Raw genomic sequence first — 15,374 nt, forward strand, 5'->3', positions numbered from 1 at the left:
AAAAAACCAAAAGCAGCACGACGCAAATTGGAAGAGAAGCTCGGCTTGCAATCTCTTCGGAGGTTATCGCGCCTTACGTTTACTATTTATTTTATTTTAAAATTTATATGCATTCTTAACCATTAGAGCCCCGTCACATAAGTAGTTTTTCATATAGATGCGTTTAACACAATCTTATGCATTATGAGTAGACTGCACGTATTTTTATGGAGAACGGCAGATTGAGCGAAACTGGCGCCATCTGGCATGAAAAAGTAGCCAACTTTCAACTTTGTTGCAAGCAAAGCATAAGAAGAAGAATTCGACATTTGCTTTGGCTAAGGGTGCTTTCACACTTTACAAGTGAAATTATTTTTCCCACTCGTTGGTAACTTTTCTAACAATTTTCACAGTTAAAAACTGCAACAAGTATATTTCTTGTATAGTGAATGTTTATAACAGTGATTAGCAAAATTTTGTATGTGACTGGGCAAAGCGATATAAACTTCAATTGCAAAGTCTGAAGTTTCTTCATATTTACAAACGCAACGTCTTGCGAGATTGTGGCGATGTTGCTGACATGCATAAGATTGCGTGGAATGCATCTATATGGAAAACTTCACTGTGATCTAGATACGGTTAAAAATTGAACATGCAAATACAACAACAAATTAATCCATATGGATCACATTGTTATTGCATTTGCATGTTAAATTTCTATCAGGATTCAGATTACTGTCCATTGCTTTCCAAGTTTGCAATAAATATATGATATAGCTAGGAATACAAAGTTATACGTTCTTTAACTTACGGAACCAAATATAACAACGCTATAAACTTTTAAGAAGCAGTGAATGAATGTCGATCGAATGTTGCAGGTAGTACAAATTTTGTGTGTGGATTTTATTTGAATATAACAGCCTATAAGAGCAAAGTGCACCACTGTTCTAAATGATGAATTTTGATAAGAAAATTTGTTTTTGGAAACGTACTGGGTTAATTAAGTCCAAACAACGAAAGATACATATACACGTCTAGCACTTTCAACGATCATATATGTTGTTTTAAATTTACTGTAGTCCATTGAATAGCCTCTAATTAGCTGGACCACTTCTTAGTTATATCAATCGCTACTTCATAACTTTAGATAGGATGAAAATCCATTTTTTCCTAATATTATTATGGTATTTATATAAAACTATAAAATCATATTTAAGAATTTATCACGATAATTCTACCCCATAGGAAATTCGTTTACTGTGTATCTTTTTTTAGTTTTGAAAACAGAAGTGAATCGCAGAAGTGTGAATTACGGCACCGTGGAAAAAATGTTAAATTTCCAAAACAATTTCTTTTTGGAGTATCGACTGCTGCATATCAGATCGAAGGTGCGTGGAATGAAGACGGAAAGAGTCCTTCCATTTGGGACACCTATACCCATTTACATCCAGAAAGGATTGCTGATCATTCCAATGGCGATAATGCTGCAGAATCGTACCATCGTTTCGAGCAAGATTTAAGAGCATTAAAAGAACTTAAGGTGTCTTGAAGAGCATTTAAATGAAATGTACATTTTTATATTGGTTTTTAAACGACTGAATTTAATTTCCTAGGTTGACTTCTATCGCTTTTCTATTTCGTGGTCCAGAGTACTGCCAAAAGCAGATACCACATCGCAAAGCAAAAAGGCTATTGACTACTATAATATGGTAATCAATACACTATTAGAAAATAATATTCAGCCTATGGTGACAATGTTCCACTACGATATGCCAGACGAGCTCTCTAGTTTCGGTGGATTTACCAATGATATAATTATTAAATATTTTCGCTTTTATGCAGATTTTCTGTTTAAAACTTTTGGTGATCGGGTAAAAAAATGGATAACATTTAATGAACCTTTTGATTATTGTGTACCTGGTTACGGGAATGCGGACTTTCCACCAATGGTTCATGCACCAGGTGTAGCAGATTACTTATGCTTGGATAACACATTACGAGCACATGCATCTGCTTTTCATTTATATAAAGCAAAGTATTTCGATTCGCAAAAAGGTAAAATAGGTATTACAATTAGCAGCCGGTTTTACTACAACAAAAACAAGGAGTCCGATGAAGTTGTGGATCGAGCAATGCAATACGCGGTGTGAATGTAAAATTATTTCTTTTGTTAATATTATAATAGCTTTGATTATTATATTTTAGTTGGGTTGGTTGGCTCACCCTATCTTTGGCAAATCAGGTAACTACCCTTTTATAATTATCGAAGATATTACAAGCAATAGTATGAGGGAAGGACTTCCCTGGCCACGATTAAAGCCCTTTAATTTTCACTGGACGAAATATATAAAAGGGTCAGCAGACTTTTTAGGACTCAATTACTATACTTCGCGCTATGTTGAGATAAGAGACCCTCCCGGTGGCGAAATTCCATCATGGGAATATGATTCTCGCATTAAATATTCATTAGACAAAAAATGGAAGCGTGCAAAATCAAACTGGCTTTACTGTGTACCAAACGGGTTGGAAGATATTTTAAGGTATATATGTACAATATTTATATATAAGTTAAGTAATTTATAGCAATCAATAAACCTTTTGGAATCGCATAATTACTATTCGTTATATAATCTAGATGGATTCGCGATAATTACAACAATGTCGAGGTATATATTACTGAAAATGGTTGGTCTGATGATGGTGAATTGGTCGACTTGGATCGAATTGGCTTTTTGAAGGTGGGTGCCACTGGAGTGAAGAGTTACTTATTATGAGAAAAGCTACTCTGATTATGCCCTTACTTTTATGTGTCGATACATATCAAAGGTGTCTAAGTCCATGGATGACATTTTTTCAGTTTTGTGTGCATTAAATAGTAGTAGACCGAATCAAATGTAATCCAATAATTGTCACAATTTTTTTTTTTTTAAGTTGATTAAATTCTATCTATAGATCCAAATTGTCTAAGTCCATTCAAGCGAATCGCTTGCGCTGTAATAATGCATATTGTGACATGTTTGTTGTAATTTCCAAAGTCGAAACGTCAACTGGTGCGACTTTTGACAGAAAACTTGTATCCAATTTATAAAAACTAAGTCCATATGGTTTCCCGACCTTTTTTTCAAGTGCCTAAAATGAGCATAAAATTGTTTTTATTGCAAACTAGAGTACTCGTCAAAGTTTGACCTGCTCGAAAATTGGTTTGCCTACATTCGAAAAGTAAGCATCGCTTCCCCTTGTCCCTCTCTATTCCATTCTAGCCTACTTTTTCCTAAATCTTTCTTCTTATTCTTGTCTTTCTCTTATTTCATTTATCTATCTTCCTCTCCAACTCCCAACCCCACTCCAGCTCTCATTCGCGCTCTCAGATATGTATCGACTCATTTGTACTTTTATATGTATGAACGCATTGAGTGTACGATGTACACTGCACATTAAGCTGGGTCGATTTATTAACCTATATCGCGCCATCGATTTTTCGATAGGTTTTGGGCTCAGGAAAAAAAGTTCCACTAAGCATACCCAAAAAAATAATTTTCGAGCCTGCAAAATTTGAGTTTTTTGACTTTTTTTAATTTGATTTTTAAGGTTTTTTTCATGACATACTTAAAAAATTTTCATTTGATTTTAAAATTTCATGTATACACTGTCCGACTCAAAATTGTCCGCTAAAAACTTTGGCGATAACAGTTTTTTGAAAAAAAAAATATTTTTTGGGTTTTGAGGAGAGTTTTGGTGAAAAAACTAATTTTTTCGCCATTTTTTAAGGGTTTCTTCAGAAACGTGCAACAGTGTTGCCTATGAAAACGAATTTGTCTCATAGTTCCTATTCCACTTAAAATTATGCGATAAAAACCTTGGCAATAACAGTTTAAAAAAAAAAAAAATTTTTTGGTTTTTGGGACTTGTTTTGGTCGAAATCGATTATTTTCATTTTCAAGGCTCCAAATCATTTTTTATTTATAAGTTTCCGTTAGACCCACCAATAAGTATACCAAAATGATCAGGGGACGAGCTGAGATGATTTAGCCATGTCCGTCTGTCCGTCCCTCTGTCCGTTTGTTTGAACGCAAATTAGTCCCTCAATTTCTGAGATATCTTGATGAAATTTTGCATATTTTGAGGGAGGATTTGACATTTGTCTGAATCGACCGGATCGGACCACTATAGCATATACCTCCCATACAACCGATTGTTCAATAAGAGGGTTTTCCCCATTTCTTCCCCATTTCTGCCTCATTTTAGCAGCTAGCAACATCAAATTTTACCACAAGCTTACGTATTGAAAAAATCGTCAAGATCGGACATATTTATAACATATATCCCATACAACCGACTGTTCAGGTAAGAGAAGTTTCATCATTTTTATGGAAACTGATTTTTTGTCCGATTTAGACGATTTTTCAGACAACCATCTATGCCCAATACGTAAGTTTGTGGTAAAATTTGATGTTGCTAGCTGTTAAAATGAGGCAGAAATGGGGCAGAAATGGCGAAAACCCTCTTATTGAAAAATCGGTTCTATGGGAGATATATGCTATAGTGGTCCGATCCGTTCCATTCCGACAAATGTTAAATCCCCCTCAAAATATGCATGCTTACCAAATTTCATCAAGATATCTTAAAAATTTAGGGACTAGTTTGCGTTCAAACAAACGGAAAGACGGACAGACGGACGGACGGACAGACGGACGGACAGACGGACATGGCTAAATCAACTCAGCTCGTCCCCTGATCATTTTGGTATACTTATTTGTGGGTCTAACGGAAGCATATACATAAAAAGTGATTTGGAGCCTTGAAAATTAAAAAAATCGATTTCGACCAAAACAAGTCCCAAAAACCAAAAAAAAAATTTCTTTTTTAACTGTTAATGCCAACGTTTTTATCGCATAATTTTAAGTGGGATAGGAACTATGAGATAAATTCGTTTTCATCGGCAACACTTTTGCACGTTTCTGAAGAAACCCTTAAAAAAAATGGCGAAAAAATAAATTTTTTCACCAAAAACACTCCTCAAAACCCAAAAAATATTTTTTTCAAAAAACTGTTATCGCCAAAGTTTTTAGCGGACAATTTTGAGTCGGACAGGGTATACATGAAATTTTAAAATCAAATGAACATTTTTTAAGTAGGTCATGAAAAAAACCTTAAAAATCAGAGAAAAAAAGTCAAAAAACTCAAATTTTGCAGGCTCGAAAATTATTTTTTTGGGTATGCTTAGTGGAACTTTTTTTCCTGAGCCCAAAACCTATCGAAAAATCGATGGCGCGATATAAGTTAATAAATCGACCCAGCTTAATATGTACATATGTATCTACATATGTAACCTACAGGCTCACTTGCAAGCCGTTCTCAATGCCTTGAATGATGGTTGTAACGTTACACACTACTCGCATTGGAGTTTAATCGATAATTTCGAATGGAATATGGGATTTACGTAAGTTAATACTCTTTTTGAGTTTTCTTTATACAGGGTGCTCTAAATACAAGCACACGATTTTTTCGTTACTTTTGCTCTTAAACGAAACGAATTAAGGTTTTTATTATGCGATAACGAAACAATAGATTTTTAGAGTTTGTTGAGCATCTCTACTAGAAGGAGGCCAAATTGGGATTATAGTACAGCGGAAATACTCCTTGGGGTCTCTCTGCACATACTGAGTAGCCATACGTATGTATATGTTTATTCATTAGGGTGGCTTGATGTTTTACCACAAAATCTTATACACGGAAAATGCTCTACAGAGTATTCTGAGCAACTCTGTTTAACTTGGCAGCACATTATTTAAAAAAATCAAGGGTTATATATAGACTTGAAATTTCCACTTTGTTGAATTAAAATTCTGACATTTATAAATCTGCATGTTTAACATTTAAACAAAAATTATAATTTTTTTTTTTTTGTAAAATTGTTTTCAGCCAGGGCCTGTATTACGTGTCACAGATCGTAACTCATTTTTTAAATCACAATAGCTCTGAAATGGTGGATCGGATTAAAGGCATATTTGAACTAGCGCCAAATAGTACTCGTTAGATCCATAACGTATTATAATTTTTAGAAAAAGGTTGAAAGTTGCATAGTTATCGCTTCAGTAAAAATGGTTTTCAGTCACAGATCGTAACACATAATATATGCCAGGTTTTGTTTCCTAATATTTATTAAAGAAGCAAGGGAACGAATTATATTCCAAATTTGTCACTTGCATTTTGCGATACACAAAAATATACAAACACGCAAAAGACCTTTAATTAAAAAAAAAAAATATTCAAATCAGACTAATAAATGAAGGCTGTAAGGGACGGTTCTCATTTCCTCCTTATATCATCCTAGTTCGAACCCAAATACAGACATCAAGCTCGCATTCAGAACATCTAAATATATAAGAAATCTACTTCATGAGTTAGAAAATTCAAATTATTGCCGGCGTAACTTTTGAGTACGCAGTTTAGTAGTTAATTAAGATCTTTAATAAAGCGGCCCACTTTGGAGTGGTAAGCATATATGTATCTTTCCACTTAGCTTCTTATGATTGGTTAAAATCATACATTTTTTAAATAATTTTAAATTAACACTGCGTTAAAAAGATATCTTGTCGTTCTGCAAGTGGACCTAAGAAGTTAATCTGAGCCACTTCCAACTCTTTCAATTTGCGTTGTGCTGCTTTTTTTTCCTACAAATTGGCGGGACGGGACCTACATGTTTTATGTCGACTCCGAACGATCTCTGCAAGGCAGATGAGTTTTCACTGAGAGCTTTTAATGGCAGAAATACACTGGAAGTGCTTGCCAAACACTGCCGATGGGCGACCCCGCTTAGACAAATTTCCTTCTAATTGAAAAATCTTGTTTCTGAAATGTTGATGTTGCTTTGCCCGGGGAGTGAGCCCAGGATCTTATGTGTGGTAGGCGGAGCACGCTACCATCACACCACGGCTGCCGCTCTGAACCACTTAACTTCGCAATTCCAATGAAACATTTAGTAAGTATCTTTTTATACTCTTGGGTACAATTATCCTTCAAATAAGTTTGAGAGTCAAAATAAGCAACCAATTTGGGTTATATTAATCCCTAGTAATGAGTGCCGCTCCAAATAAGTCGACCAACTCTTTATTAGTCAAATTAGAAAACTAAAAGTTTCCAGTATTTTGATATGGCCTACATTTGTAAGACTAATTGAGCATTTTTTGTTCAAGTAAAATGAATTATTGCATTTTAAGTGAAATATTGTGTGTATTTTGGAACACCTTGTATTATGATACCTTGCGATTGCATGCTAGCAACATTTTTAATCGCCATAAACGCTTTAATTCGTTGCAGTGAAAAGTTTGGTCTCTATTACTTGAACATGACGAGCCGTAATAAAGAGCGTGTTGCTAAACATTCGGCGCATTACTACAAGAGCATCATTGAAAGTCGGAAAATACCATCAAGTGACAATTTCGTCTGAAAAGCTATTGCGAATTTAAATACTCATGAGCATATATCAATACAAGGCTGATAACAAAGTGACACTTTGATTACATATTTGATTTGAAATTTATTTGTGCAAATAAGTAAATAAATGCAACTAAAATTTTCTGTGTGTGTTTGAAATAAATGTAAGTCATTAAATCCCGAACTACAAGAAAATTGCTATCCCGCATATTCTGACTGTGATGAAGTTTGGTAAGCGCATCTAATTTGGAACAACATAGGGCTACTGGATACTTGACTCGTCTTATGTTGACAATTTCTTCAATTCGTTATAACTCCAAGTTTATTATGTCTAGATTCAACATTTTTAGGATTAATACGATATACATATGAAAGAGTAAAGCGATTCTGAAATTGTTGGTTGTGCCACGCCTTTCTTTGTTGGTGTAGGTGTTGCCCTTGCGGCAACTGATGGTAAGTTGTGGCAGTTGAGGGGAAAGATGGAAGGTACGTAGGTACCTAAAAACGGACATTAGTCAAGTTCAACGGGACTCTACTCGGGAAGCGGAGCCATAGTAGAGTCCAAAGGCTGTTCACATCTCGTGAACAGGAGGGGTGGGAAGGCTCCACCTGACGCGGATAGGTTTTCTCCCGCTTTCCTATATTTATTTTCCTTTAGTTTGTTTAGATACTTTCCCTCAGGCATGAACTCAATTTTGCTATGTAACTGTTGGGGAAGGAGAAGTGGCAAGAACCGCGCCTCAAAGCCGACGAGCCTCAGCCGGGCTACTACCATGCCACTCCGCCACTCCTCCTCTCCCGCACCAGGCAGTTACGTAACAATGTTGCCCAACGTAAATAGCCCAATCTTTATTTAGTTTCCCACTCTATTTCTATTCTCTATGTACTATCTCTTCAGCTATTTTCTTTTCTTTCGGACAGTTTAGGAGTTTTTAGCTAACAGCTTTTTGTATTAATATGAGGAGTTTTGTGGCTAATTAACAACTGTGGGTGGGGTGCTGGTCAAGACTTCAGAGTTCCTCCTGAGAGGTTCAACGCTTCTAGAAGTGGTATCCGTAGTCCGGATCAGCACAGTACAAGGTATGGTAAATATTGCATTTTTGGTTTCAGGTGACAACAAGCTGTTCAAGCTGCCACATGTGCGGTCCGGCACTGCCCATGTGTGAGGCTTATAGCATGTTGCCGCAAAGGGGATAATTTTGCAGTCACTGAGAATGGTGGTAGCCACGTGCTAAGCCAAGGTGCAGGTCGTGATGTACCACAATCCTTAGTGAGTAAGAGACTAGATGACTTAGACCATGGACGGCGGACGAACAGACACTCGACAGCGTACCTACGATGACCTCGCTGAAGTGCAATACCACGAACACACCGATCGAAAAAAAAACAACCAAAAAAAAAAAACAACTAAAAAATAAAATAAAATAAAAACCATTACATCGTCTATTTGCCACCTTATAGTGTACTTATTAAGTAGAAAGAATTGTTTTAATAATCGACTGATACGCGTAGTTAGTTTTGAAACCAGGCCATAAATACAGCGAATCAGTTCCACTTTGTCAAAAAAAATAAAAAAATTTTTTACAGGAAAGAAGATTTCATTGTTGAGCGTAATCCTATTCCTATTAGTTTTACATATTGAATTCTAACACTTTAAATACTTGTTAAAGCTATTTTTTTTACTTACACCTTAGTAAGTAAGTACTCTATACAAATTTAAATATTTTTGAATTGTACATATATTCCTTCTAATCTTTTACATGTACCACGTATGTACATACATAGTTATATATAATACCGAATTCACTACAAACAAAGTTAAACATTTTCGTATTGTCAATTAAATTTTTTTTTTATTGTCGATTTCCGAGTTTGTACTTCCTTTTTTTTTGATTTTTACGGGTTAATGCTTTTGGGTTTATAATATCCCCTGGAAAGTCTTGTCAATTGTTGCAGGCTAGTCGTATATCCCACGTCGTTGGTAGCTTATCCGCGTTATTTGCGTGTGCGTATGGAAAATCGCGATAGCACGGAACGAGTTGTTGGTGGACTGGGAATTTTTGCTACGAATAGGCGGATTACGCGTGCAGCGGCACGTGCTTTGGAAAACCAAGTAGTAGGCTCTATTCTTACCCAGGTTGATACTGGGGTCCCGCATACCGTCGACTTTGTGCCAACCGACCTTTTTAATAGGTGTACGTCCCGAATATTCAGCTCGCTAAGGGAAGAGACAACACATCAACCGGGTGTGGTCGTTAGCGAGCAACTGTCCATTCACCAGTCAAACACAACTTTAAGCTTTTATAGGAAGGTGGACCAGCTAGAGATGTCAGAGCTTGATCAACAAGGTGCTGCAGCAAACGATGACCCCGTGCTGAATGAGCGACCCGTCGGCTCTGGTGCTGAGCAACCAAAGACCCAGGAAAGGGCGCGAACTTCCACTGCGAGTAGCGTTGACCGACTGACAGAGCTAATAGCTACTATAGCACAACAAAATGATATGATGGCGCAATGCATGATCGAGGTGCACGACATGGGAACCAACATCGCGAATCTCAGCAACAGGGTCGCGGAGATAGAAACATCTGCTCAAGCATTGAATCATCGTCCCGCTGTATCATCGACCCCAGATGCTGGGAATCAACGAGGAGACGCTGGCATTACCCATTCTAATGCCCATTCTAATACCCCTTCTAATAACACCCAAGCTAGGGATCGAACGCAACCAAATGAGCCACCAAAGCGCAAGAAAGTTGACTTAGAAAAGTGGCATATAAAATTCGACGGCACGAGCAAAGATATGACGGTGGAGAGTTTCATTTTTAGGATAGAGAAGATGAGAGAACAGTACGAGATCTCCCACTATCAGCTCTTTACAGACTTCCACTGTCTCGTATCGGGCTCCGCGTTGACATGGTACTGGCAAGTACTCGAAGACCACTCGGATGACCCAGACTTTGGATACTCCGGGTTGAGAGCCGAGCTGCTGTGCCATTTCAAAACTGCGGATTCCGATTATGGGATAATCCGGGAAATAATGGAACGAAAACAGCTACCACAGGAAGGGTTTGATGAATTTTACGGAGAGGTCCATAATCTCACGTTTCGTTTACAAAAGAAGATTCCAGAGAAAGAATTAGTGGGAATACTTAAAGGAAACTTGAAACCTTACCTGGCAAATTTGACATTCGAAGATCGAATACCTTGGCAGAATTGAAGACGGAATGTAAGCGTGCAGAACGGGTCATGAAAGAAAATCGTAACATAGCGAAAACCGTGAATGAATTGGGATTCCCAGAAATCCCACTAGTAGACGAAGCATTAAATCCAAAGCCAATAGAAGCAAGCGGTAACCCTGTTAGGAACAAACCCTCATATCAGCCACAGATGAGCATGCCTAGCTCAAAAGGCGCATCCCCAGTCAATGCCTCCACGTCACAGAACGGCCCAAAGTCCACCATCAACGCGTTTTGTCCATCACCATTCCATTTGATGCTATGTTTTTCTTGTGGGATGCCTGTGGATTATTTCGTCAAAAACCCCTCCGAAGCGAAGAAGGAACCGCGTTGCAAGTCATCTTTCCACAACATGGTGTGTTTCGCATGTGGGGGTGACATGCCCTTTTGCGTCTTCAAACCTGAAAAGGGAAACTGTGCTGTGGCGGAGATAGCAGGGAACTCCTGCCAGGGCAAGGAGCCCCCGGTCAACAACAACCATACCAATTGCTGAAAAGGGAAAGAAATAAAAATGATTTTTGTGGTAGGAATGATAAGAAATGCGATGTGACCAAACGGGAAATGAAAAGTTTACATCAGCGAAAACTTGAATATGAGGCAGCTAGGAAAAGAATATTTTGCGAGTCCTTAGAAGGGAGGAAGGGTAGAAATTTTAGGAAAATTCAGAAAATGAGAGAGAAGAGGAAAGCTTATAAGAGAATCCTTAATAAAATAATTTCAACTATAGTGACAGTAAAAGGCGATAATAGATTCTTTGCACAGACAAAAATAGGCGGAAAAGATACTCTAGCATTATTAGACTCGCGTGCAGGCGCTAGCTGCTTAGGCAAGAACGCAAATACATTTCTGGTAGGGAAAGAAAAGCAGGTGATGCAGATATCAGGTCAGAACATTAGAACGGCGAATGGGAACGAAACCCCAGTAATAGGAGTGATTACACTACCGGTCGAATGGGATGATATGAAAAAAGAGCTAGAGTTTTTAATAGTACCAGGACTGAAACAGGAAGTTTACTTTTGGAAGACTTTCAACCTTAACCTAGTCAATCGGGGATCGATAAAGCCCTCAATGGATAGTGCCGTCGCAGAGCGCGTACCCGCCGAGGGCGACCTATCGTTCGATGCAGTTCAACACGATCTCTCACCCACAGAAACCCAGGCCTTAGACAAAGTGAAAGCGCAGTTTCCGTTGTTCGCTGTTCTAGGTCTAGGCAAAACTGAGTTGGAAGAACACGTAATTGAAGTCGTAAACGAAAATCTCCCAGTGAAACAGCGTCATTACCCCATATCTCCTGCAATACAAAAGTTAGTTTACCAAGAGCTCGACAGAATGCTGAGTATGGGGGTAATCGAAGAAAGTAATAGTAGTTGGAACTCACCCGTTTCACTGGTAATTAAGGGAACCAAGAATCGGCTATGCTTGGACGCTAGGAAGGTGAACGAATGGACTGTGAAAGATGCATATCCTCTGCGGCATATCGATGGGATCTTGAGTCGTCTCCAGAATACGCGCTACATCTCAGCCATCGATTTGAAAGATGCCTTCTGGCAAATCCCTTTGGAGAGGAAATCCAGAGAAAAGACAGCCTTTACGGTGCCTGGTAGGCCGTTATACCATTTTACAGTAATGCCGTTTGGTCTGTGTAATGCGGCACAGAAGATGTGTAGGCTTATGGATAAAGTCATACCCGCTACGTTACGTGAGTCCGTCTTTGTGTATTTAGATGACCTCTTAGTGTGTTCAGAAAGTTTTTCGTCTCATTTGAGTTTACTTGAAAAGGTCGCTCGTTGCTTAAGGGAAGCGAAGCTAACAATCAATGTGGAAAAAAGTAAATTTTGTTACAAAGAGGTCCGCTACCTTGGTTATGTAATGGGCGACGGTTGCATAAGAACGGATGCAAATAAGGCGGCAGCTATTAGGGATTTCCCGGAACCAAAAACCCCCCAAGCAACTCCGATGGTTCCTGGGTATGTCAGGCTGGTACCGACGATTTATCCAGGACTACGCGACGATAGCAGCTCCGCTGGACGACTGCCTCACCAAGGACAAGATCAAGAAATTTAACATGACAGACGAAGCGAGAAAGTCCTTCGACAGACTAAAACAGAGCCTCATATCGGCACCCGTACTGACGCACCCGGACTTTGACCGACGATTCTACATTCAATGTGATGCATCTACGCATGGCATCGGTGGAGTCTTGTTCCAGCTGGATGACGAAGGAAATGAACGTCCCATAGCATACATGTCCGCGAAACTAAATAAAGCCCATAGGAATTATAGCATCACGGAGCTTGAATGTTATGCTGCCGTAGTAAGTGTGAAGAGGTTTAGGCCTTACGTAGTGGGTCTGCCATTTACTGTCATTACTGATCACGCAAGCCTTAAATGGATAATGAATCAAAAGGATCTGACTGGCAGACTCGCGAGGTGGAGCCTAAAGTTGCAAGCATTCGACTTTGAAATACAGCATCGCAAAGGAGCACAAAATATTGTTCCAGATACCCTTTCGAGAATACACATGGATGAACTTGACTGGAACGGCAGATGTTTAGACGTATCATTAGATGCACCAGGCTTCACGTCAGAAGAATATACAGAACTCATAAAGACGGTTACAAAAAACAAGGACAGATTACCTGACATGTGTGTGTCGGACGGTTACGTCTATAAACGAACGCAATTTGACATGGAGGGGGGGCTTCAGCAGGACCAGCTCTGGAAACTCTGGGTACCATCGGAAATGCGACAGGGGTTGGTGGCAGCATCGCATAGCTCGCCTTCTGCAGGTCACGGTGGCATCCACAAAACGCTAACGCGTATACGAAAAAAATATTACTGGCCAGGGATGGTTGCCGACGTGCAATCCTATTTGAAAGAGTGTGAAATATGCAAGGGAAATAAGACGCAGAATGTTTTCCACCGACCAACGATTGGAAAAGAGCACGTAACCGAGCGACCGTTTCAACGTCTGTTTATTGATTTCATGAGACCCTACTAGTGATGGAAATGTCTTTGTGTTTGTGTGTCTTGACCATTTTTCGAAATTTGTGTTCCTACAGCCCATGAGAAATGCGACATCAGCCGCAGTTGTAAAGTTCCTAGAAAAACAGGTATTCCATATTTTTGGCGTACCAGAGTTCATCCATTCAGATAATGGCAAGCAGTTCATCTCTGAGGTTTTCAACACTTTCCTTCATAGATACGGAGTAAAGCATGTCAAAACTGCGTTCTACTCCCCACAAGGAAATGCCACTGAACGTGTTAACCGTTCAGTGCTCCAAATTGTCCGCTCTTATATAAACGACAACCACAAAAATTGGGACAAACATATAAGTGATGCCGCGTTCGCACTACGTAGCGGAGTGCATTCTGCAATAGATTGTTCACCTTACTTTGCCACATTTGGCATACCAATGGTGCAACACGGGACATCGTACGAGATATATAGGAAGCTTGGAACAATAAAGTATGCCGATTACTCGATTGATTCAAACGAGCACAGAATGCAATTGTTGAGGAATAAAATTATGCAAGAACTAAAACTTGCCCATGAGAAGAGTGCAAAAGCTTACAACACAAGGAGTCGAGATGTCAAGTTCCAAGTAGTACAGCTAGTATACAGAAGACACTTCAAGCAAAGCTCCCAACCGGACAACTACAACGCAAAACTAGCTCAAAAACAAATTAGGTGCATCATCCTCAAAGTCATAGGCAACTCGATGTATGAACTGGGCGACACAAACGGGAAAAAGATTGGGATTTATCACGCCAAAGATATCTTTGCGGCGTAAATGGTCAGACGCTGTGCTTGTCACATGTTACTGTGCCTCGTCCTGTTAAGTGTCATTATTAATGTCGTGTAATGTTCGTGCATGGTCCTCCTGTGTCGTAGTAATATATCCTACCTTGACTACCATGATTACGTTAGGTAAATACTAAATTTTTTTTTTTTGACTTGACCATAGTTAATGATTATTTACGGATTTATTTATTTTCTTTTTTTTTCACTTGACTATAGCTGTAGGCACCCTTCTGTGATAGTTTTTTTTTATCCATATCCAACTACTAACCATAACGTGATATAGCTTTTTAAGACATCCATCTGTGATATTTACGCTCAAGTTTATTGACTGGAGACAGTATTCGGGACTGTAAAGAACGCGTGAAGACAGTAAACTGTGATATAGATGTATAGATGTAGCAGAATAATGTAATACCATACGTGTTGTACATCGTAAGGTCCTTGTGAAAAGTTTAGTGTAGACATGTCCCTATGTAAATGGAATGAAATCCAAAAGATGTAAGCCCGGCATCTGATCGTGGGTCGAGGCCACACGTTGAGCGAAACACAGGGAAGAGAACAGGCCGCGTTATTGAATTTCTTTACGTACACGCTCCATATTGCAAGCAACATCGGCGGATACGAGCCTGTAACGGCAGCCCTTGTACAAACTACGCCCCTGTGCTTCCATGATCACTCAAAGTTATTCTCGCAAGTAAACATAACTACAAATAGCAAACAGCCTCTACATTACGTGCATATGTGTGTGGGTATCGTACTTAACATTGTGGTCGACAGGTTGGAAGCCTTCGATGGTCTTCGAGTGATTTTTTTTTACGAAAATAATTCCACCACAAAGCCAAAACGGTAGTGGCAACAGGACAAAGAAAAAAAAGAAAAGTCCATCACCCATGTCCACTCCAAAGTCACTCAACCCA

The 15,374-nt window shown here is 38.9% G+C and overlaps 1 protein-coding gene across 3 annotated transcripts; it reads left to right on the top strand.

Moving 5' to 3' along the window:
- Positions 1–996: 996 nt before the first annotated feature.
- On the top strand, positions 997–7,560 carry LOC137247478 (myrosinase 1-like). Of its 3 annotated transcripts, none has more exons than XM_067778412.1 (7): positions 997–1,163; positions 1,255–1,519; positions 1,593–2,123; positions 2,185–2,519; positions 2,615–2,717; positions 5,316–5,419; positions 7,300–7,560. In XM_067778412.1, the coding sequence occupies exons 1-7, from the start codon at positions 1,132–1,134 to the stop codon at positions 7,427–7,429; spliced, it is 1,500 nt and encodes a 499-aa protein (XP_067634513.1). In that variant the 5' UTR covers positions 997–1,131; the 3' UTR covers positions 7,430–7,560. The 3 variants fall into 3 exon arrangements, with proteins under 3 accessions (XP_067634513.1, XP_067634514.1, XP_067634512.1); XM_067778411.1 differs by having other exon boundaries at positions 999–1,163; positions 1,225–1,519; XM_067778413.1 differs by lacking the exons at positions 2,615–2,717; positions 5,316–5,419 and having other exon boundaries at positions 1,225–1,519.
- Positions 7,561–15,374: the final 7,814 nt, after the last annotated feature.

Source organism: Eurosta solidaginis, chromosome 4 (assembly GCF_040869045.1).
Source record: "Eurosta solidaginis isolate ZX-2024a chromosome 4, ASM4086904v1, whole genome shotgun sequence".
NCBI classification, from domain to species: domain Eukaryota; kingdom Metazoa; phylum Arthropoda; class Insecta; order Diptera; family Tephritidae; genus Eurosta; species Eurosta solidaginis.

Excerpts from the sequence above, each read along its gene's own strand:
- LOC137247478 (XM_067778411.1), top strand. The coding sequence starts at position 1,132 with ATGAAAATCCATTTTTTCCTAATATTATTATG. Across the intron at positions 2,124-2,184 it reads ATCGAGCAATGCAATACGCG|TTGGGTTGGTTGGCTCACCC; the intron begins GTGTGAATGTAA and ends ATTATATTTTAG. Across the intron at positions 2,520-2,614 it reads GGGTTGGAAGATATTTTAAG|ATGGATTCGCGATAATTACA; the intron begins GTATATATGTAC and ends TATATAATCTAG.